Source organism: Heptranchias perlo, chromosome 24 (assembly GCF_035084215.1).
Source record: "Heptranchias perlo isolate sHepPer1 chromosome 24, sHepPer1.hap1, whole genome shotgun sequence".
Taxonomy (NCBI): Eukaryota; Metazoa; Chordata; class Chondrichthyes; order Hexanchiformes; family Hexanchidae; genus Heptranchias; species Heptranchias perlo.
In genome coordinates, this window is record NC_090348.1 from 40,563,137 (window position 1) to 40,587,806 (window position 24,670).

General features: G+C 42.0%; 1 protein-coding gene across 1 annotated transcript in view; it reads right to left on the reverse strand.

Moving 5' to 3' along the window:
- Positions 1-17,791, reverse strand: part of gdi2 (GDP dissociation inhibitor 2) — a 34,781-nt gene extending 16,990 nt beyond the window's left edge. Inside the window, exons 1-3 of the mRNA XM_068005148.1 lie at positions 17,533-17,791; positions 2,539-2,646; positions 261-360 (exon numbers count right to left, since the gene is read on the reverse strand). Coding sequence (XP_067861249.1) covers positions 261-360; positions 2,539-2,646; positions 17,533-17,754 — 430 coding nt within the window. The 5' untranslated portion in view covers positions 17,755-17,791. The remainder of the gene's footprint in view (positions 1-260; positions 361-2,538; positions 2,647-17,532) is intronic.
- Between the last annotated feature and the right edge of the window lie 6,879 nt (positions 17,792-24,670).

Consider the following 24,670-nt stretch of genomic DNA (forward strand, 5'->3'; position numbering starts at 1 on the left):
AGGGGGGGGGGGGGGGGGCAGTTGGGTATCCGCACCCAGACAAGCTCACCGCTGGATGTCAACATCCATTTGAAGAACAATGCTTTTTTTTAAAAAAAAAAGCTTCCAGGTTATTAAGCTTGAACCTTACAATGAAGCTTCAAGTGTTTATGGTCATGAACTATCACAATTACTGCTCCCTCAAACTTCACCTCCTGAATCATATAGGCAGTTTGTCTCATAGGTTAAATAATAAATATTTCAAGAAGGAATTTTCCTACCATTCGCCATTAGAAACTTTGGAATCAGGTCCACATTCCAGTCTCTTCCCCTGCCCATGGATTCTGGTGGTGAGCCAGGGAGATTAAATCTTTTGTACAGCTGAAGAACATGTAATTAGGATAGTGTAAGCAGAAAGTATATGGATTTTTAAGCATTTATAACAAAATCAGATACACAAAAAGGATAGCAAATTCAAACCAACTTCTGCGTAGATGGTATATGGCAGCATTATTTGTTTTTTGCCGAGGACTAAAATCTCCATTATTTTTCTTGAGGGCAACTATCAGGAATGCTGAAAAAGTGATTGAATGGGTATCTGCAGCTGCAATTCCTCACAAAGTGATCTCTCGATTTCAGTCAGTGTGGATAGTTGGCCATATACCGCCCACAGGAAATGAAAAAGCTACATGTTCATATTTCTATTTTAACTGGGTCGTTTTACTTGCTGTATGGAAACTGGGATACACCCTATTCTGTTGCTAAAAACAAGGAAAGAGGCACATTGAGTGCCAACTCAGGTCAACATTCCACGACTGGTTGGTTTGCACATCGAAGTCCAGGGATACATGGATCCATAAGTTAACCAAGGGCCACAGGTGAAGAGATGGATCACAAATGGCACCCAGGTCCTAGGAACAGCAATGCTGGTATAAAAAATACTTCCATTTATGACATTTTTCATTCCTTCTTGAAGTGCCTTATGTAGGCAAATGAGGCAGCTGTTTTGTGCCAGCAATGTCTCAAGATGAATGATGTCAATCTGTTGTTGGCGTTGCTGGCTCAGGGGAAGTGTTGGTGGTATCATGGGTCTTTAACTTCCACATGAACCACTACAATAGGAGGCAACACCTCAGTTTTAACATCTCAAAGGACAGCATTTCCAACAAGGTAGTTCCTCAAAACTGCACTGAAGTGTCAGCCTAACCTAGACAATAGCCTGATGTGGAGATATAACCTACAGGCTTCTGATCCAGGTGTTTACTGTTCCAAATGAGCCAAACTGGCAATCATGACAGTATTAAATGTGGCACAGGTGTGTTAATGGTGAAACATTGGGTACTGTACTAAACTCAACTGTGATGTGGAAGACTGCTGACTCCTCCTAATCCACTATAGAATCATAGAAGTTACAACATGGAAACAGGCCCTTCGGCCCAACATGTCCATGTCGCCCAGTTTATACCACTAAGCTAGTCCCAATTTCCTGCACTTGGCCCATATCCCTCTATACCCATCTTACCCATGTAACTGTCCAAATGCTTTTTAAAAGACAAAATTGTACCTGCCTCTACTACTGCCTCTGGCAGCTCGTTCCAGACACTCACCACCCTTTGAGTGAAAAAATTGCCCCTCTGGACCCTTTTGTATCTCTCCCCTCTCACCTTAAATCTATGCCCCCTCGTTATAGACTCCCCTACCTTTGGGAAAAGATTTTGACTATCTACCTTATCTATGCCCCTCATTATTTTATAGACTTCTATAAGATCACCCCTAAACCTTCTACTCTCCAGGGAAAAAAGTCCCAGTCTGTCTAACCTCTCCCTATAAGTCAAACCATCAAGTCCCGGTAGCATCCTAGTAAATCTTTTCTGCACTCTTTCTAGTTTAATAATATCCTTTCTATAATAGGGTGACCAGAACTGTACACAGTACTCCAAGTGTGGCCTCACCAATGCCCTGTACAACTTCAACAAGACATCCCAACTCCTGCATTCAATGTTCTGACCAATGAAACCAAGCATGCCGAATGAGGTTTGATCCTGAAGAGTATGAGGTCAGTTGCACACCCCAGTTATACTGCATTTTGGGGCACAATTGACCCAATTCTGTTCATCCAGAACCAGAAACTGAAGTCCCAGACCCAATGTAAATAGGGTGGACACCAAAATTCTCCAAAAACTCATTTAATAAGCTAAGATTTCCTCTTCCATTTCATAGAGATTCTACGAGCATATGCAATTGGCTTAACTTGGTGAGTGGATAACTGAGCATTTTTGACAAACCTAAGCTAGTTTCAATAAGCATACTGCCCGAAGGAAATCAGAACCCAAGATTTTAAAACAATCCAAGATTAAGACTTACATCTGGGGAACAGGCCTCGTAGCTAGTGAGGCAAGATCAATATTATGAAACTCTTCAATGCTACCACATTTTTTTTTAAAAAGGACATAAAAGCAAAGAATGTGAAGAGTCGAGGTAAAAAGATCAGATTTCACGATTACATATATTTGATGCTAAGTGAAGGAAGAATGCAAGCAGTTCTTCTGTATTACTTACATCATCCAGGGGTGTTATAGATGCACTTTCACCTCCATAGTAGGAATTGCGATCCATGTGAAGGACCTTCTTCCCTTTCACTGACATTATACCAGAAAGGATGCATTCCTGTGAAAATGCAACAAAGTCAGAACCTGTAAAATTCAGATGAAGCTACCCTAGCTGTTGGATCAGTCAAGAAATTCCTTAATGAAAAACAGTACAATATTGTAAGACCTGTTCCACATAGCACTATTCAGTGAAGAATTTAAAGATAACCCGTATGTATAAATTGAATCCTGTTACGGCAATTGGAATTACTTTTCCATATCCCCACATTTTTTTTAAAAAAAGCTATAGCAGAAAGTCAAGACATAAGGAATTGCAATGTAATTAGCCTGTAGAACTGAAGGCAATGGCATAATTTCCACACATTCACAAAAATATTAATTTAGAAAACTGTTGCAGTAAAGTTATTTATGCAAATTGCATTATTCAGCCAGGATACTTCCAAGAACAGCCTTTAGAAGAGATTTTCTGAGCTGTAATCAAAATCCCAAAAAAGAGAAGTTAGTTGCAGTATGAGGGGGAGCAGAAAACAAAATCCAAAATAACTAAAATCTGATTTTGGGCAGTAGGGAAGGGGTGGAATGAAAAAAAGGGTAATCTCAAATATTTAACTCATCATATGCTATTTATATGGCTGCTATAACATGAAATGCCATAAGCAAACTTTTTTTTTTAAAAAAACAATTCAACTCTGCAGGGTATCAGATTTGTTCCTCCTCTGGCAGGTAGGTTAGAATCCAGCCGAGTCAAAGGAGATTGGTGGGTGGAGGTTGGGAGGGACTGATAAAATGGAGGGAAAAGAATTTTCAATATGGAAGGGTTCAAAATTTCTTGTCCACATTCACGATCATAAAAAAAAACGACATTTAAGAGATTTTCCATAACAGAGAAATCTTCCACTTTATCTCCTCGCTAGAGACCCACCATGAAGTCAAATTTGCAACAACAAAGTACAAAATACACACTTATGGTGTTAGGCATATATTCATGATCAGCTACTGTGGAAATTCTACTTTTCACTGATGTCTCAGATTGCCAGATTCCATTAAAATCTTTTTTTTGTTCCACAATCCAACCCACTTGTTAAAAACCTTTTAGTAATGTTCCACTGTAATAGATCTCAAGCACAAGGTACAAGCTATAGGTTATTAGTTCAGCTTCCAAGATGAACAAGTACAATATCATATTGGAGCAATTTGACCCAAATTTTAATGTGCAGACCAATGTTACCAATATAGTCGCCCATGGATCAGAGCACTATAAAGCAAAGACACTTCTCGGAAACGTTGCAAGCAGCTGATTGGAGGAATGGATCACAGTCATTTCACAGACCAATCATATCAAAGATACCACTTCACCATGTAGTTTCCACAATCCATATCTTCAGCTGGAACAGCTTCAAAAACATTTTCAACATACAGATGTCACCTTACAATTTGAGTTTTCTCCCAACATTTAAAAAAAGGTATTCATAAGCTAACCAAGTCCCCCATGAACAAAACATGCACTGTTGTGTGCCACAAATGGGACTGTGCTGAAAGATTAACAATTACTTTTCAATAACTGTATAACTACTACAGACAATACATACCACAACTGCCCACGTACTTTTTTAAAAATTCATTCATGGGATGTGTGCATCGCTAGTGAGGCCAGCATTTATTGTCCATCCCTAATGGCCCTTGAGAAGGCAGTGGTGAGCTGCCTTCTTGAACCGCTGCAGTCAGTGTGGTGAAGGTTCTCCCACAGTGCTGCTAGGAAGGGAGTTCCAGGATTTTGATCCAGTGACAATGAAGGAACGGCGATATATTTCCAAGTCGGGATGGTGTGTGACTTGGAGGGGAATGTGCAGGTGGTGTTGTTTCCATGTGCCTGCTGCTCTTGTCCGCCTAGGTGGTAGAGATCGCGGGTTTGGGAGGTGCTGTCGAAGAAGCCTTGGCGAGCTGCTGCAGTGCATCCTGTGGATGGTACACACTGCAGCCACTGTGCGCCGGTGGTGAAGGGAGTGAATGTTTAGGATGGTGGATGGGGTGCCAATCAAGCGGGCTGCTTCGTCCTGGATGGTGTCGAGCTTCTTGAGTGTTGTTGGAGCTGCACTTATCCAGGCAAGTGGAGAGTATTCCATCACACTCCTGACTTGTGCCATGTAGATGTTGGAAAGGCTTTGGGGAGTCAGGTGAGTCACTCGCTGCAGAATACCCAGCCTCTGACCTGCTCTTGTAGCCACAGTATTTATATGGCTGGTCCAATTAAGTTTCTGGTCAATGCTGACCCCCAGGATGTTGATGGTGGGGGTTTCGGCGATGGTAATGCCATTGAATGTCAAGGGGAGGTGGTTAGACCCTCTCTTGTTGGAGATGGTCATTGCCTGGCACGAATGTTACTTGCCACTTATGAGCCCAAGCCTGGATGTTGTCCAGGTCTTGAAGCAGTCCGAGCCCGCATGCAGCATTATTTGAGGGGTCGCCAATGGAACTGAACACTGAAATCATCAGCGAACATCCCCATTTCTGACCTTATGATGAGGGAAGCAGCTGAAGATGGTTGGTCTTAGGGCACTGCCCTGAGGAACCCCTGCAGCAATGCCCTGGGGCTGAGATGATTGGCCTCCAACAACCACTACCATCTTCCTTTGTGCTAGGTATGACTCCAGCCACTGGAGAGTTTTCCCTCTGATTCCCATTGACTTCAATTTTACTAGGGCTCCTTCGTGCCACACTCGGTCAAATGCTGCCTTGATGTCAAGGGCAGTCACTCTCACCTCACCTCTGAAATTCAGCTCTTCTGTCCATGATTGGACCAAGGCTGTAATGAGGTCTGGAGCAGAGTGGTCCCAGCGGAACCCAAACTGAGCATTGGTGAGCAGGGTATTGGTGAGTAAGTGCCGCTTGATAGCACGGTCAACGACACCTTCCATCACTTTGCTGATGATTGAGAGTAGACTGATGGGGCAGTAACTGGGCGGATTGGATTTGTCCTGCTTTTTGTGGACAGGATATACCTGGGCAATTTTCCACATTGTTGGGTAGATGCCAGTGTTGTAGCTGTACTGGAACAGCTTGGCTAGAGGCGCAGCTGGTTCTGGAGCACAAGTCTTCAGCACTACAGCCGGGATGTTGTCGGGGCCCATAACCTTTGTTGTATCCAGTGCACTCAGCCGTTTCTTGATATCACGTGGAGTGAATCGAATTGGCTGAAGACTGGCTTCTGTGATGGTGGGGATATCGGGAGGAGGCAGAGATGGATCATCCGCTCGGCACTTCTGGCTGAAGATTGTTGCTTCGAAAAGCAGCAAACGCCACACTGTCAGACCATTAGGTTCAGGCTAAGGCCAAGTTTCCATTACAAGATAAACACACAGAAGCAGAAATCACTGGCAGTACAAGCACACAGAAAACAAAGATTGAATCCACCCACAAGAGTTTAAAATATCTCCTTCAGAATGTATTTCTTGCAACGTTAACCTTTCAAAGAATAAATAGCCAGCTACTAAGCTTGACCTACTTTCTGAATATAGCCAGTGACATCAAAGGATGTCAGCCAACTCACAGTGTGGAATCAGAACATGCTTGTACTGGGCACTTCCTTGGCGGAGACAAAGGAGCTCAAAGACACAACTATCTTTTGAATTTCACATTTACTCCACATCCAGTCCTATATAGAGTAAAACATCAAAACGTTTCCTTATTTGGTGCAGGATGAAACTGCTTTCATCACGATCAGTTTTCTGTAACTTATTTTAGTTTCTCCTCCACCCCCCCACTCTGGGGCAAATCAAGCATAGCCAGCGTATCGAACTTTACATAACATTACAAGGCAGCTGCCTTCTCTGGTGGGACAACAGACAGGAGCTCAAACCATATTTCACACAGCCCTTTTAACCTCCAACCCCATTATTCACTAGATACGCATTCAATTCTTTTGAAAGCAATTAAATTGACAGCACTAACTGCTTTAGCTGAGATTCTATTACATGTGCAGTATGAGAAAACAATTCCTTCCAATTTCACCTTGCTCATACCTATGATCTATGTCTCAGCATTTTGAAAACTTCATCTTTCATTCATTCATATAAGGGGCCGTAGCTATATGCAGTCACAACTCAACCATCCTTGTGCTTCTCAACAGTCTCCAATATACCAATATCTTTTTGAATACAATAATCAAAAGGTGGTCTCAGTGATGATCAACCACCTGTTCCAGCTTTTAGCAAAATGCCCTTGAGATCTGTCTCATTAGCTAAATGGTCAATTAAACCCAAATGCTTGTCGTCCTGTACACATCATGTTCCAAAGTGCAATACATCTCTATCTTGTGCTTAATAGGTCCAGATCTCCAAACTCATGCTTATCAACTGACTAGAGCTTGCAATCACCAAATTTTAAATTACCAGTACATCCTCATCAATTTTGGATGACATGAATACCACAGGGACTAGAACAGATCACATTGGAAATTCATTAGTCACTGCCTCTTCACAGATTTTTCCATTCTTCATAATTTTATTAGCTCCTTAAAAAAAGTAAACTATCAGTCGATAGTGCACACTTCCCTCTTAAACTGGCCTATTCCTAGGCTATACACCAAGGTTCTAAAATTAAACATTTAACAAGAAAGCCAAATAAAATTTTGAGCGCGGCAAATTAAATTATTTAGTCATTTGGCAGCTCAATCCTGTGAGCAATACCTCAAGAGATGCTCCTCCCCACCTCCTGCCAGTAAACTTATCTAGCATAATCACATTAACATGCTGGATAGACAGGCTAAATTCCTTGCACAATATTGTGTTGACAATACCAGCCTCATTGCAATCCCCAGTATTTGATCTAGCAACATGATAATTGTCATCACAGATTCAATTTGGTCATTCTATTAACATGAACAATGTAATTTTGTCTGCAGTGCATTACAGCAGATAGATAAGCAGTGCTACGTGACAATTCCCAGTTCTTATGGAGCTGTATGTGGGTTTGTAGTTACAAATTTACACAAAACAACCCTGATTCTGACTGTTGATTTACTTTCGAATTGGAGGTGGAGAAAGGAAAAAAAGAAAGTCACATAGTGGGGGTTACAAAATGCCTTTTTTCTGTTCTGTTCCTCAAACATTCAATAAGATCAAAAGACTGCTGAGCTCCAAGCCTGTGAATTGGTATCTCGTAAATTCCATTTCAGAAATATAAATATTAATTCCATTCATCCCAAATACGTCATGCTGACAAATACGTCAAACTCAAAACATTTTATGTGCAGTCTTCATGAGAAGTCTATGATAAACCTTGTTTTTTGTTTGCACTATTACGCTACCAGCGACAAGACTACAACATTTTACCACATCGTGTCTGCCTCAATCATGTTTCAACCCTTGTGAAAATGGTCCCCGTTCTCATTTTGTTCACAATGCTCTCAAAACAGCTGCATCCAAAAAAAACAGGACACGCAATGCCATTTGCTGTGACACAAAGCATGCAGCCTACAGATAGCAGTTTAAAGTACAGCATAAGTGAATTGAAATGATCTTAGAAATAAAGATTAGACAAAATTTGACCAACTTGCATAGCTTTATATATGGAGGTGGACATCTTACCTTCAACAAACTGATACACCCTTAAAGTGATTTAATTAACCACAAGATTCCACACAATTAATGCCTACAGTAAGGAATTGTGAAAGAGGGTCAAGTATGGTGAAGAAGAGATAATGGGCTTAAAACAGGGACGAGTAGTCTTAAGTGGCAGCGCATCAGGCTGGAAAGCTGCTACAAGCATTTGTGCATACAGACATCTATCTATACGCACACACCACTTTGACGACGTACAAAAGCAAAATCTCCAGTACCAAAATAGCAGGTACAGCAAATATTGCAAGCAGATGCAAATGGATTTGGATCTTTTATATATCTGCCACCTATTACCAAGTTATATCAATGTGGAAAGGTGACACCTTTCTGTCTGCTCACTGTGATTGCCTTGGCAACGGGCAGTAATCACCAGGCATTGTTCTGTGATTTTCAAATGCGAAGGATTCGAAAATGTCATTTCGACACGATTCACCTGAGGAAGGAGGAAGCCTCCGAAAGCTTGTGGAATTTAAAATAAGTTTGTTGGACTATAACTTGGTGTTGTAAAACTGTTTACAAATGTGGAAAGAGGCAGTATGCACTAAGCACAAATACTATACAGTAAGCTGATCAGGAAAACCTTTAGGAATTACTGAAGACTAAAAAATGTGCACATTTGGCTACAGTAAAAAGATAAATAAAGGACTGGATTTCACTAGAAGAGGAAAAGAGTACAAATCTAAGTTGGGCATGTTGCTGGATGCGAGGTATGTCCAGGACCCCACCTGGAGCACGGCACACAGCTCTAATCACCTAACTAAGAAGGATATTACTGCTCGTGGGAATTCATAAAAGTACATTGATTGTAAATTTGAGGTCCCAAAATCTGAAAATCAAAAACTATTCCAAGGGAACTGAAAAGTCCAGTTTTACCTGAAAAATAAATCATAAAACAACTTACTCATGCATCTACTACAAATCAGTTTGTAAACATGCAAAATCTCTAGAGCCTTCCATATCCCATAATAAAAGATTTTTTGCACAATTACTTACTGGGAAAGCTATTCAATTGGAGCTCACATTTCAAAACCCTCAAGGCAATTTTTCTTACAACCCATTAGATTTATCTGCTTTACAATGAGTTTGCTGAAGAGTCCGATGAAACAAATTGAAAGGATGCAAGTGGTGAAACCACTTTACTAGTAAAAATGCTATAACAGCACAAATTATACCCCTTGCATATCGATCTTGCTATTCTACAGTGTAGCATCTTCATCGGGGAGCTGCAAGAAATCCTTGAACATCAGTGCAGTGGCTGAAGTGGACAGTTTGAAAAATAGCTTGCAAGAGGGCTAATTATACTACTCGTCATTCCCCTTTCAAATTAGGGCAGGGATTAAGATAATGAAAGTTAACCAACCTGCAACTTCCAAAAGCAGTTTTATTGACAGTGCAATGAAGCCAAAGATTTACTGGTTCCAATGGGCTTTAAAACTGACAACTCAGCTTCTAATACCAGTCATGATTTGATTTAATCCCCTGGGTACTACCATCCTTCCACGACTGGCTGTCATTTTGATTTCAAGCGATAGCTAGAGTACACAGCTTCAGTGCTCAGTAACAAGAGTCTAAGTTTATCTGGCTGCATATTATTGCTGCCAACTTCCAGAAATCCCCGTAAGCTACAACTACTTAGAAAAAGACTTTATAAAGCTTTTGAAGTATCAAAAAATTGCTAGCAATGACAATAGTACAAAGATTAAACAAACTGATATCCAGAACTGCAGATCCATTCTGCAGTCACTGATCAATAAGACTTGTACTTGCATTTCTGGATAACGATCCACTATTCAAAATACTTTGATCTTACGATGGATATTTATAAGATATTTTTATGTGAGCAGTTAATGCATTCAGACTTCACACCTCAGATTGTGAATTTTAAAAGATACAAAAGGATTTATCAACATGCCCATCACCAATATGGATCCATAGACCAGTGTTTTTCCCCCACCCAGTTGTAGTCTTAACCTACTTCTGACTTTTGTAAAAGCCTAAAGTACAAACTAGCTAATACATATAAATAGTAAAAAGATAATCAAAGGAAGGGTGGGACCGATTAGGGACAAAAACGATCTTGTGGAGGCAGAAGGGATGGCTGAGGTACTAAATGAATATTTTGCACCCGGCTTCACTAAAGAGAATGCTCCATTGTAGCAGTAAAGGAGGAGGTAGTAATGATATTGGATAGAATAAAAATAAAGGAGGTACTTAAAAAAGATCGGCAGTACTCAAAGTAGAAAAGTCAACCAATCCAGGTAGGATGCATCCTACATTACTGAGGGAAGTAAGGGTGGAAATTGCTAAGGCTCTGGCCACAATCTTCCAATTCTCAGATACGGGGATGGCGCCGGAGGACTGCAAATGTTATGCCTCTGTTCAAAAAAAGGGGAGGGATAAACCCAGCAATTACAAGCCAGTCAGCCTAACGTCAGTGGTGGGGAAACTTATGGAGACAATAATCCGGGACAAAATTAATTGGTACTTGGAAAAGTATGAGCTAATAAATGAAAGTCAGCACTTATTTGTTAAAGGAAAATCCTGTTTGACTAACTTGATTGAGTTCTTTGATGATGTAACAGAGAGGGTTGATGAAGTGTATATAGACTTTCAAAAAAGGCATTTGATAAAGTACCAAATAGACTCGTTAGCAAAATTAAAGCGCATGGGATTAAAGGTTACAACACCAGGTTATAGTCCAACAGTTTTATTTGAAAATCACAAACTTTCGGAGCTTACCTCCTTAGTCAGGTGACTGACGAAGGAGGTAAGCTCCAAAAGCTTGTGATTTTCAAATAAAACTGTTGGACTATAACCTGGTGTTGTAAGATTCCTTACATTTGTCCACCCCAGTCCATCACCAGCATCTCCACGTCGGGATTAAAGGGACAGTGGCAGCGTGGATACAAAACTGGCTAGGGGACAGAAAAAGTTGATGAAAGCAGATTCAAATAGTAACTTTCAAAAAGGGAATCGGATAAATACTTGAAGGGAAAAAATGTATAGGGCTATGGGGAAAGAGCAGGGGAATGGGACTAATGGGATACCTCTTTCAAAGAGCTGGCACAGGCAGATGGGCTCAATAACCTCCTCCTGTGCTGTACCTACTTTGACATCAATTCAAGAGTTTGAATTTCAGTCTCAATAGCATTACAGCTTCCCTACCTTTACCAATACTAACACTCCACATGCTGCTCTTTAGGGCAGGACTACACTTTACATGTTTTACTTTCAGGTTGGCTTCTAACACCCAGTGACCCATATATCACTCAAGAACATCTGTAATCTAGTTTTGTTCTGTTCACCAGTCCCCATTTGGATCACCTGAAAAGAACATGGTCCAGTGCAATAGGTTGGAGCCCTATGTTAACCTGCATCTTGATGCTTGTTAGTGTAATATACCCACACACTGAACACTCAATCTTTTATTTCTAGTCATCATTTTCCAATTACTGACAGTAGCTATGGACTATAGTGGAAAGCTTATAGGTCATATGTTCGGGGGAAAGAAGGACGAGCCAAGGCATATGATACCACAAACATTTTTGCAAGAACATATTTACACTGTTTAAATTCATTCTTCTTACTGATTCATACTTTCAGGAATTCGGTGGGGGTGGGGGGCGGCGTTAAGGGAGGAGGAAGGAGACATTTTGAAATTAAATCCTCACAGCAGCATGAAGATATAAAAAAAAAGCCCATTTCTACAGAGCTTAGCTCATGAAATGCTCTGGTACTCACTGGATTTAGAAGCTTTTAGCTTCATAACAGCCTGATATCCTAAGGAATGGTTTAAGTTTCTAAATTGTAAGGGGGAAAAAAATTTCCCAAGTTCAAAATTCCCAAGAAACTAGTTACTAGAACGACCCAAGATGATGCTCATTCAGTAATATGATTAAGAATCAAGTTGAATTAGATTTGTCTTGCATTGTCAACATAGAAAATTAATTTGTCAGGTTTTCCCAGCGAAATGAATGCACAATCTTAGCTGTGAAGTCAGAGGGAGAGAAGTCAGAGAGGAGCACATATGGAAGACTTGCCAAGGACTCCAACCACTCCCACATGGAGTGAAAAAACAAATCATCCCAAGCCAGCCATGCAACTCCTTACAGCTGGTGCAAGTGACATAATCAGTAGATTGAACGGGTCACTTGACAGCAGGAGAATGTCACATGGAAAGCAAAAAGAGCAGAAGACCAAAGTAGAAGAGGAAAGAAAAAAAGTGTTCTCTGAATCAGGATTCACATAACATGGACATAAAGCTCTAATTTGAGGTCACATATTAATACAATTTACATATCCTTTGTAAAACATCCCCGACCACTTTAAAAGGAGAGGGGGAAAGGAGAAAGACTGATCAAAGGCTGGGTAAAAGGAGTATTTTGAAGGCAGGAGTGAGGTAGCAAGGCTAAAAGTTTTGAAAGAGAATTTTGATTAGGTTGAAAATCAGCATGCCACTCAATGTATTAATATATTCTTCATAATTCACAAAACAGGCATACCTATGTACATTTTCTGATATTATAGGGTGGGATATTCAAAGGACAACACCAATCACTCGTGCTGCTTTTGTACTGGCTCTATTTCAGTTTGGAGTCAGGGAATCATCAGATGATGAGTATCTGAAAAGGGGATCAGTGAAGATGTGGACATAGCTGAAATGTTAAATTAGTTCTTTAGTTCTGTATTTACAAGAGAACGGGATAGTACAGGTCTATAGCAAAGTGGGTGTTCAAAGACATTCAGAATGAGGGATGTAATAAAAATAGTTTTACTACAGAGTTGGGAGCTGGATACTTGAATAAGATCCAAGTGAATAAAGCACAGGGCTGGATAGGATAATAGGGAACTCAAAGAATGCGCTGGCTAAACCACGAAGAAATGTTTAGGGATTTGCTAGATAAGGGATGGTATTGGAGAACAGCAAATTAAGTTTCTTTTGAAATGGATGGGGGCATAAAAGAAGTTCCCTTGGGGAACTATGGACCAGTTAGTCTCATATCAGCACCAGGAAAGTTGTGAAATCAGTCAAGAATAAACTGGAAGTTTTTTAAAAATAAAAACATTTGTATATAGTGCCTTTCACATCCTCAGAGCACTCCCAAAGTGCTTCACACCCAAATGAATTACTTTTGAAGCCATTGCTCTTTTGTAATCACTTGCAGTTGTTTTGTGTTGTTGGTTGAGGGATGAACATTGGCCAGGAGACCAGGACAACTCCTCTGGGACAAGAGAACCAGGTTTGGCAATATAAACACCAGGATCCAGCTTGAAGACACCAATCTCCCAGAATCAGAACTAAAACAGCACCACTGCAGAAAAGCCCTGTTAATCAATGGCAACCAGTGCAATGGATGGAAGGAATAACTGTCACTGTTTAGATCCTTTTAAACTATTTGCCCTACTCCACCCAGACAATTTATATTTAAAAGCCAAATATTAACAGCAAAATGACTAGTCAGTACATTAAGTATACCTTTTCTACCCAAAAATCAGACTTTTAAAAATAATTTAATACACAGAGCTCCATGATTTAATGATTCACTGCTGAAGCTGATTTTCAAAACACTTTAGTGCCTATGACCATACTGCCTAATAACCATGCACAGAAATTACAGCATATTTTTCCACATTCAAGAGTTCCTCTACTAAATTGCACGGTGTAACATCATAAAACCAATGCTGGTGCAATTACTAAATTCAAGCTGCAATGAATCAATTATGTCACTATGATTAAAGAGACTTTGCAGCATAGTTAGCCAAATTATTTTTGTATATTCATAGTACACAAAGCACAAGTAAATGGTTTTCAGCATCACCTCCGACAACAATGACACTTCAGCTGACAATATAAACACCGATATAAGTGCCAAAAAATGGCCATCAGCAAGCGAAGCAGTTGAAATGCTTCTGCCCACCTCTGTACAGCCAATGCTCTATTATAAATAGCATCAATTTAACAGCAGGAAGACTTGGAGCCAAGATTCAAGAAGTGCTTCAGGTACCTACAAATGGGCCAAGAAACAGCCTTTAAACTCCACCCATTGTTAAATGTACAACTGTTTTTGATGTGATGAGAGCAGAACACAAGTAACTAAAAAGGAGAACACAAGTGACAACTAAAAACAATAGATACAAAAATAGTGCTGATTGTCATATCCTCAAAGCAAACCATGCAATTTAATACATTTTTTTTTAAAAAAGGTGGTTTACTGAATAATTTTGCAGATTTGTTTTTAAACCACATGCATGTTTTACAACCACAATTTATAGATTTGGCAGCTTTACTGTGCATGTCCTAATTCCTTCCAAAAGCCAGCCACCTCACCCCAACATGCATCTTTCTCACCTCTTGCTTATCTTTATAATTGCAATTTCTGGATTTACAGATTCAGCAATCTGCTTAGGTCTGCTCATCCTTCAGTATCAAACTTCACTAATACAAATACTTGGTCTGTAATCATTGGTTGACCCAACAGCAAGTTTAGATTTCAGCATCAACATGAAAAGTAGTCCAGTGCAGAAAAATCTCAAGTGACAACTTAAAGCAAATGTATCTTTAAAAACAAGTAGACCAGGTCTTGCAATCAGGACAATACACAATCTTCAAATCTTTTGTTCCTGTTAAGTCACGTCGCCCCAAATCACTATTATTTTCGTGAAACTACCTCTTCCTAATATGTCAATTTCATAACATACGACAACACTCAATTCAAAGCAGAACTGAGAGCTGACTAGCCCACAAACTTCCACAATTAAACCATCCACCATCTGTGCCAGTTAGTTTTTGTTCATTTTCCAATACATTGAATTACAATGTTTTGCACTTCCACTTACAGCAGATTCTCAGTTAACCTTGGACCAAATTATAAGTGTGTTGAAGCAGTTGCCAGAGGCTTTTAAAAAAAACTTCTCTCTCCCCTAGCTTCTGTCCAACGTGTCAGTCTTAGCTCAGTGGTAGCATGCACATTCGAGTCAGAAGGTCATTGGTCCAAGCCCTACTCGAGAATTGAACACATAATCTAGGATGACACTACAGTGCAGTACCGAGGGATTTCTACACTGTCTTTTGGATGAGACGTTAAACTAAGTCCCCATCCACCCAGTCAGGTCAGCAAAAAAGATCCCATGGCATTATTTAAAGAGGAGCACCAGTGTTGTCCTGGCCAATACTCATCCCTCAATTAACATTTGAAAAATCAGGTCGTTCATTGCCGTTTGTGGGACCTTCTGGTGCACAAACTGGTGGCTGCGTTTCCCTACATTACAACAGTGACTACATCTCAAAAAGTAATCCATTGGCTGTGAAGCAGTCTGGGACATTGAGGTCGTGGAAGGTGCTATATAAATGCAAGTTCTGTCTTTTCTTTCAACCATGGTATCCTGCACTATAGGCCTTTTCCTTCAACTAGGCTTGCCAGAAAATCTTAGGTATCACATCTTAGGTTATGTGTAATAGACATTCCCCACCCACTCAATTAGGGTAGGGGGCAGGAAAATCCATTAAAAGAACATGCTTAATGGACCAGTGACTTTCCTACACAGTTTCTTTTTATAGCCAGACCAACAACTTGGAGCAAAGAAAGCTTATTTCATCCAAGCCCCACATATTAAAAACCACAGTGGATTTCACTCAAGGGGAAAAAAGATGTTTGGATTTACATTGTAATCCTGTTTTTTAATTGCCAAATGGAAAATGTAGAGAAATTGATTGCTGCCAAAAGACAATTTAATTAAATGATCGAGTAGTTGTTCCCAAAAGAACTTTTTAAGAATAGAGTTTCCATGGGGGGGGGAGGGGAGGGGAAGAGGAGAGAAAAAAAAGAGAAAGAGGGGCAGGAAGTATGGCACAATCCCAATGCACTCTTATTAACCAACCTAGAGGAATAAGGCTACTTCTCCTAAAATGTACTCTTCAATTTGGAACCATAATTGATTCGAAACAGTTGCCCTCATCCCCTCAAGGTAAAACGAGTGCATTTTCACAGGCAACGTGATTTTAAATGTATTCACTACACAGTAAACAGTGTAAACTATTTTGCTTTAAGGTCAACATGCATCGAGGCAAGACCTCACATTTGTAATAAAATCTGTACAGGAACATTTACACATTAAAATATTTACATGCTTACAGATATCACAAGTTTTACTCCAGAAGCAAGAACAGTAAAGAACTCACATAAGCCTCAAGTGAAAAACGAATCCACACTCCTATCATGTAAATAAATCAGCTGTTCAACTATGCTGATCAAGACAGATCTGTATTAAGTCTGAGAATTTAATACATGCTGTCTAAAATCCAAACCTCACCATCTTTAGCATCTACTGCGTCTGTTTACCTCCGCATCACACCTCTTAATCCAAACAATCAATCTGGGTAACAAGAGGATTGCAAAAGAATTGCACACAATACAAAGTAGTACATTTCCTCTCGGCCACAATTTTATCAAACTTTTGGTAAAGTTTAAAAACACGAAATCACTTCCAGCCTTATAACAGATCTTCCTAACCTTCCAGTAGGTGCACTAGAAGTATCATTCGATAGAGACAACTTATGCAACTCTGGTAGAGTGAAATATAAAATGACGACATTGTGCACTTTAGGGCGATTTCAGCCCACGGCTCGACCTGCTCGTGCTAAATAATGAAAGGAGGAGATGTGAAAAGCATAGTTGCATATTTCCACTTTAAAATCCCACACATTTACGGTAGTTTATAATATATTGAGAACACACATTATTGCTTAAACACCTTTATTACTGACCAAACCATTAAAATGTGTTGCCAAAAAAAAACCTATGACCTGTCGCCACCCAGTTCCCCAGCCTCAGACTTCACCACCGCAAACGCACAAGCTTCCGGTATTTAAAAAAGAAAAACCCTGTGCCGTTTGCGTAACCCAAGAATATAGGAATCATAAATCTTCCTCCGGGGAAGACGGAGAAGGAAACGACCGTGAACACAATAAAAAATAGAAAAGGCACAGGGAAAGATTAAAAATAAAAGGCTTCCGCCCAAAGCCGGAGAGAAAAAAAAAATTAAATTCCTTCAAAATACAACAGCCTCTCCGCTCTCCCCACCCCGACCCCACCCGACCCGACGCCCTGTGGTCAAAGACCTTTACCCACCGCCCCTCACATACGCCCACCCGCCCGACCCAACTTGAAGTAGACGCACTGACTGACAGGCCTGAGGCCTAAGCGGGCGGCGGCGGCGGCGGCGGGCGGTCTCCCTCCCTCACACACCCCGAGAACCTACCGACTGACCGCCTCTCAACACACGGGTGAGAGAGGGGGGGGGGGGGGGGGGAAAGGAGGCAAACTCACCGTGAGCCCGGTGCCCAGCACGATCACGTCGTACTCCTCATTCATGGTGATAACGATGATGGCGGCAGCGGCCGGTTGCTGAGCGGCGGCGAAGTCTAATCTCCTACGGGCGCGCAGGTTGAGCAGCGCACGCGCACTTAGGCGGAGGAGAGGAGGAGGAGGGAGGGGGGAGGATTTGGGTTTTGTTTTTAAAAAAAACGCACAGGGCGCCCTAGCACGCATGCGTTAAAACGCCCGCTGCTCGTCGACCGATTGCGCACGCGCATTCGCCCCTCCCTCGCAGGCGCGGGTGGCTCTTCCGAGGCGCGTGTTTCTTTTTGCGCAGGCGCAGGTGGGTCCCTGAGAGGCCGGGCAATTATTCGCGCACGCGCAGTCGAGAGATGTCCACATCAGCATTTGCACATTCGAGGGAGGATAAACCGCAAAATGACAGTGTTTGTGTCGCACCCTTGAACCCGGCTAACAATAGTTATGAAATCTCACTCGTTATCATTGGTAATCAACAAGCAAAGTTAACCCAGAAAACTAGGGAAAATCTGGCCAACAGCTCCAAAACTCCAGAAGACAATCACCTCAAAAACAGCCCTGGATATAAGTCTTATGACATGTGAAGATTAAAGAGTGTTTGTGTATTCGTCCACACATGTCTGTTGTCAGCACTTTTTAGAGCTGTCAGTTGGGTGGAGACGTTTTAAATTCATTCTTCGGACGTGGGCGTCGCTGGCGAGGCCGGCATTTATTGCCCATCCCCTAGTTGCCCTTGAGAAGGTGGTGGTGAGCCTTGTTTTTGAACCATGTGGTGAACGTCCTCCCACAGTGCTGTTAGGGAGTTCCAGGATTTTGACCCAACAACGATGAATGAACGGCGATATATGTCCAAGTCGGGATACTGTGTGATTTGGAAGGGAACGTGAAGGTGATGGTATTCTCGTGCACCTGCTTCCTTTGTCCTTCTAGGTGGTGGATGTCGTGGGTTTGGGAGGTGCTGTCGAAGAATCCTTGGTGAGTTACTGCTGTGCATCCTGTAGATGGTACACACTAGCTGGTGGTTGTGGATGTTTACTTTGCTGGATGGGCTGCCGATCAAGCCGACTGCTTTGTCCTGGAAGGTGTCGAGCTTCATGAGTTGTGGTAGCTGCACCCATCCAAGCAAATGGATAGTATTCCATCACACTCCTGACGTGCCTTGTAGGTGGTGGAGAGGCTTTGGGGAGTCAGGAGGTGAACCACTCGCGATAGAATACCCAGCCTCTGACCTGCTCTAGTAGTCATAGCATTTATGTGGCTGGTCCAGTTGAGTTTCTGAACCCCAGGATGTTGATGGTGGGGAATTTGACAATGGTAATGTCATTGAATTTCAAGGGGAAGTATTAGATTCTCTTGTTGGAGATGATCATTGACTAGCACTTGTGTGGCCTGAATACTGCTTGCCATTTAGCAGCCCAAGCCTGGATGTTGTCCAGGTCTTGCCAGACTCTGGTTTTCATAGAATCATAGAAAGGTTACAGCACGGAAGGAGGCCATTCGGCCATCGAGTCTGTGCCAGCTCTATGCAAGAGCAATCCAGCTAGTCCCACTCCCCCACCCTATCCCTGTAGCCCTGCAAATTTTTTTCTTTCAAATATTTATCCAGTTCCCTTTTGAAGGCCATGATTGAATCTGCCTCCACCACCCCCTCGGGCAGTGCATTCCAGATCCTAACCACTCGCTGTGTAAAAAAGTTTTTCCTCATGTCACCGTTGGTTCTTTGGCCAATCACCTTAAATCTATGTCCTCTGGTCTTGACCCTTCCGCCAATGGGAACAGTTTCTCTCTACCTACTCTGTCTAGACCCTTCATGATTTTGAATACCTCTATCAAATCTCCTCGCAACCTTTTCGGTTCCAAGGAGAACAACCCCAGCTTCACCGGTCTATCCATGTAACTAAAGTCCCTCATCCCTGGAATCATTCTAATAAATCTCTTCTGCACCCTCTCTAAGGCCTTCACATCTTTCTTAAAGTGTGGTGTCCAGAACTGGACGCAATATTCCAGTTGTGGCCGAACCAGTGTTTTATAAAGGTTCATCATGACTTCCTTACTTTTGAACTCTATGCCTCTATTTATAAAGCCCAGGATCCCGTATGCTTTCTTAACCGCTTTCTCAACCTGCCCTGCCACCTTCAACGATATGTATACCCCCAGACCTCTCTGTTCCTATAACCCTTTTAGAATTGTGCCCTTTAGTTTATATTGCCTCTCCTCATTCTTCCTACCAAAATGTATCACCTCACAATTTTCTGCGTTAAATTTCACCTGCCACGTGTCCGCCATGCCACCAGCCTGTCTATATCCTATTGAAGTCTATCATTATCCGCCTCACTGCTCAATACACTTCCAAGTTTTGTGTCATCTGCAAATTTTGAAATTGTGCCCTGTACACCCAAGTCTAAGTCATTAATATATATCAAGAAAAGCAGTGGTTCTAGTACCGACCCCTGGGGAACACCACTGTACACCTCCCTCCAGTCTGAAAAACAACCTTCACCACTATTCTCTGTTTCCTGTTACTTAGCCAATCTGTATCCATGCTGCTACTGCCACTTTTATTCCATGGGCTTCAATCTTGATGACAAGCCTATTGTGCGGTACTTTATCAAACACCCTTTGAAAGTCCATATACACCACATCAACTGCATTGCCCTCACCTACCCTCTCTGTTACCTCATCAAAAAACTCAATCAAGTTAGTTCAACATGATTTGCCTCTAACAAATCCGTGCTGGCTTTCCCTAATCAATCCACACTTGTCCAAGTGACTGCTAATTCTGTCCCGGATTATCGGTTCTAAAAGTTTCCCCACCACCGAGGTTAAACTGACTGGCCTATAGTTGCTGGGTTTATCCTTACACCCTTTTTTGAACAAGGATGTAACATTTGCAATTCTCTAGTTCTCTGGCACCACCCCTGTATCTAAGAATGTTTGGAAGATTATGGCCAGTACCTCCGCAATTTCCACCCTTACTTCCCTCAGCAACCTAGGATGCATCCCATCCGCACTAGGTGACTTATCTATTTTATGTACAGCTAGCCTTTCTAGTACCACCTCTTTATCAATTTTTAGCCCATCCAGTATCTCAACTATATCTTCCTTCACTGAGACTCTGGCAGCATATTCTTCCTTGGTAAAAACAGATGCAAAGTATTCATTTAGTACCTCAGCCATGCCCTCTGCGTCCATGAGTAGACCTCCTTTTTGGTCCCAAATCGGTCCCACCTCTCCTCTTACTACCCGTTTACTGTTTACATGCCTATGGAAGACTTTTGGATTCCCTTTTACGTTGGCCGCCAGTCTATTCTCATACTCTCTCTTTGCCCCTCTTATTTCCTTTTTCACTTCCCCTCTGAACTTTCTACATTCAGCCTGGTTTTCACTTGTGTTGTCAACCTGACATCTGTCATAGGCCCCTTTTTTCTGCTTCATGTTACTCTCTCTCTTTTGTCATCCAGGGAGCTCTGGCTTTAGTTGCCCTACCTTTCTCCTTCGTGGGAATGTACCTAGACTGCACCCGCTCCTCCTTAAAGGCTGCCCATTGTTCAATTGCTGTTTTGCCTGCCAATCTTTGATTCCAATTTACCTGTGCCAGATCTGTTCTTATTCCACTGAAATTGCCAGAGGGAATTATGCAAAAGGAGTGTAAAGTGGCAATGTTTCATCTTTATTCAAGAAAACGATAAGCCAGGAAATCAAAGAAACCAGGAGGGAAGAATAATATCTGCAGGTGGTTTGAAAAGAAAACTAAAATTGCTAAAAAGAGAAGAAATAGTCTAAAGCCACCACCGCCCCCACCCACCGAACACCACCACCACCACCCCCTACCAGCTAGATCACAAAGGGCTAACATTTGGAAAATCAAGCCACCATCCCTCAGCCTGGGCACTGACAGACACATTCTGCATCACTTACACCCCCTGCTTTAAAGAAAATAGGGGATGTAGCTAAGGTCTGAAGGACCTAAAAATCAATGATCACACCAAAGGGCTGCAGAGTGCCAGGAGAAAGATGACATATTGCTCCTGAAGCTTGCATTGAGCTTGGTTGGAACAGTGTAGGAGAGACAATGATGCCAGGGTCACACTTGTGGATACAGCTGCTCAGCAAAGCAATCACTTGAGCTGCGTTTGGTCTCCGGTATTCTGGACTGAAGGAAATACATATAATTTGCTGTCTCAAACTGAAGGAATGCTCAGGGGAGGTGAACGAACGGGTGTTACATCTGCAGCAGAAAGTGCTAAAAGAAGAGCAGCTGGAGTGATGGAAGGGAGAAAAAGAGTATCCCAGAAGAAATGGTACCACTGGAAAGTTAAAAACGGAGAGGGTAGGGTGAGACATGTTTGTCAACGACATCATGTTTTATGTGGCAGAAATGGCAGAAGACAATCCAGTAAATGTGAAGCCTAGTGGTGATGGATGTGAGGATAAAGGAAACTAGTTGTTATGAGAGGAGCAGGAGGGGGTGAGAGCAGAGGCGTATAAAATAGGGCTAGTGTTGAGTGTTTTGTGGACCACTGTTGAGGGGAAACTTTGGATGTGAAAAAGGAGGATACTTTGGCAGTTCTGGTGCAAAAAGTGTAGCTACCAGAACAGACGTGATAGTGCTGGAGAAACTGGGAGAAAAGAGTGAAGTCTTTACAGAAAGAGAGTAGAAAGAAGCAATAGCCAAGTGTTTGTGAGAGTCAGTGGCCTAGTAATAGGTGGAAATAGAAAGCTCATTGCCAGAGATGGAGAGAAAAACAAATCCAGCAAGGGAAGGGGAGAGTCAGAGATGAGGTGAGGAATGCATGGAAATTGGAAGCATCTTTGTATCATAGTATCATAGTATGGTACAGCACAGGAGGAGGCCATTCGGCCCATCATGCCTGTGCCGGCTCTTTGCTAGAGCTATCCAATTAGTCCCACTCCCCTGCTCTTTCCCCATAGCCCTGTAAATTATTTCCCTTCAAGTAGTCATCCAATTCCCCGAATCTGCTTCCACCACTCTTTCAGGCAGTGCATTCCAGATCATATCAACTCGCTGCGTTAAAAAAATGTTTCCTCTTGTCGCCTCTGGTTCTTTTGCCAATCACCTTAAATCTGTGTCATCTGGTTATCGACCCTTCTGCCACTGGAAACAGTTTCTCCTTACTTACTCTGTCAAAACCGTTAATGAAATTCTTAAGATTAAAGCATGAGCAGGAAGTAAACAGCCAGCAATATAATTCAAAGAAGAAGTCAAGGTGGGGACCTGCATAAGATTGGAACAAAGATGTTCTGCATATGCTACAAAAAGATATACATGGTTGGAGCTTATGCAGGTTCCCATAGCAACACCTTTTGGCTAGAGGAATTGAGTGGAGTTAAAAGAGAAGTTGTTTAAGGTGAGAACAAGTTCAGCCTGGTAGAGGAGGGTGTGGTGGATGGAGAGCAACAGAGCCCTGTTCAAGGAAGAAGCAGATGGCTGCAGGGACTGCACATCCATGATGAAAAGGAGATGAAGGAGGCCAGAGAACTTGAAATAGTCAAACAGAGAGCAACAGAAGAGTCGCAGATGCAGGTGGGTCCTTGGGCAAGGGAGGATAGAACCGTCTTGTATCGATATAGTGCCTTATCACATCCTCTGGAGATCTCAAAGCCCCTCACAACCAATGAATTTCTTTTGAAGTGCTGTTGTTATGTAGGCTAACGCAGCACCTAATTGTGCACAGCAAGGGCCCACAAACAGCAAATGAGATGAACGACAATGGAAGCGACAACGTTCAGTGTAGGGAGTCCCCACCCTTGGCTCTGCCCCAGGGCCACTCCATAGTGTCATTGGGCTTGTAATGGCCATTTGGAGCTTCTGTCTTTTACAAAACCGACCAGGCAGTCCTGGAATAAACGGAGACCTGACACTACTGAATCCCTGCATGTTCCGATGGGCTCCTGCCAGGGTTACAGTGGCAGCCCAAAGAAGTTTGGAGTCACTATGTATATATAAGAAAAAGTGTACCACAAAACACTGGAAATGCACCAAATAAAATTAAAAATCTACATTTTATGGGGCATGCCCCTGCTATAGATATTTTCATCTATGATGTACAATACCCATTTCTAAAATTGACACTGCACCATTGGCTCCATGGATCTGTGCTGGGACCTCACTTATTTCCTGTTTATATACATGATTTAGACACAGGCCCAAAAAGAATGACATCAAAGTTTGCTAATGAAACCAAATTAGTGGCAAACAGTGAGGACAAAATGCAGGGGACTGCAGGTGACATAGACAGGTTAGTGGGATGCGCAAATCGGTTACAGATGCAGTTCAATGTAGAGAAGTGCAAAGTAGTACATTTTAAGACACTATCCTCTTCAGCCCCCTGTTTAAGGGAGGGTTTGGGGGTGAAAAACTAAAAGTTTTTAAAAATTTGATATCTTTTGGGTTCCAGGCCTCTTCCCTGGCCTCAACTCCATACACCTTTTCCCACCTTGGTAAGGCTCACATGTGCCCTTCTGGACACTGGTATGCCTCATCTTACCGGGTGTACCAGCCCCCAGACTTACGCCAGGTCTCATATGGGAACTCCCAATGTCAGAAGTCTTGTAAGGGGCGGGTGGAGGCTTCACAAGGTCAAGTGGGAATTCTCAAATCAAGTCGGGATCACAAATTCCCAGGTTTCAACTTTTCTTCCGAGTCATTCTGCTAGATGTAATTCCAGTGGAACAGCCAAGTAAATTCAGCCCCATAGTGTCTAAAAGACCACTAATCAACTCTTACGCTTCCCTTCTTATTTTGGCATTCTGTCAAATCTAGTACATATCTTAAGGCAACTCATGGAGGAGAAATGGATGCTGAGCATTAGAGGAAGGCATGGTTGAAGAGTGACTTTCGAAGATGAGAAGAAATTTCTTCTGTTCTCCTGATTTTCCTCTCTTCACATCCAGTGTTTCTCCTTTCATTGAACTCTCTCCTTTATTTGTTTCCATATTTACATCTCACCTCTGCTGGGCTTTTTTCTTTCACTTACCTTCTTTTTGCTCACTTTGTCCATCACGTTGGTGAGATTCATCAGTTCTCAGCTGGACCCCAGTTTGTGGCGTGTACTGATATACACATTCCATGGTTAAATGAGCATGAAGG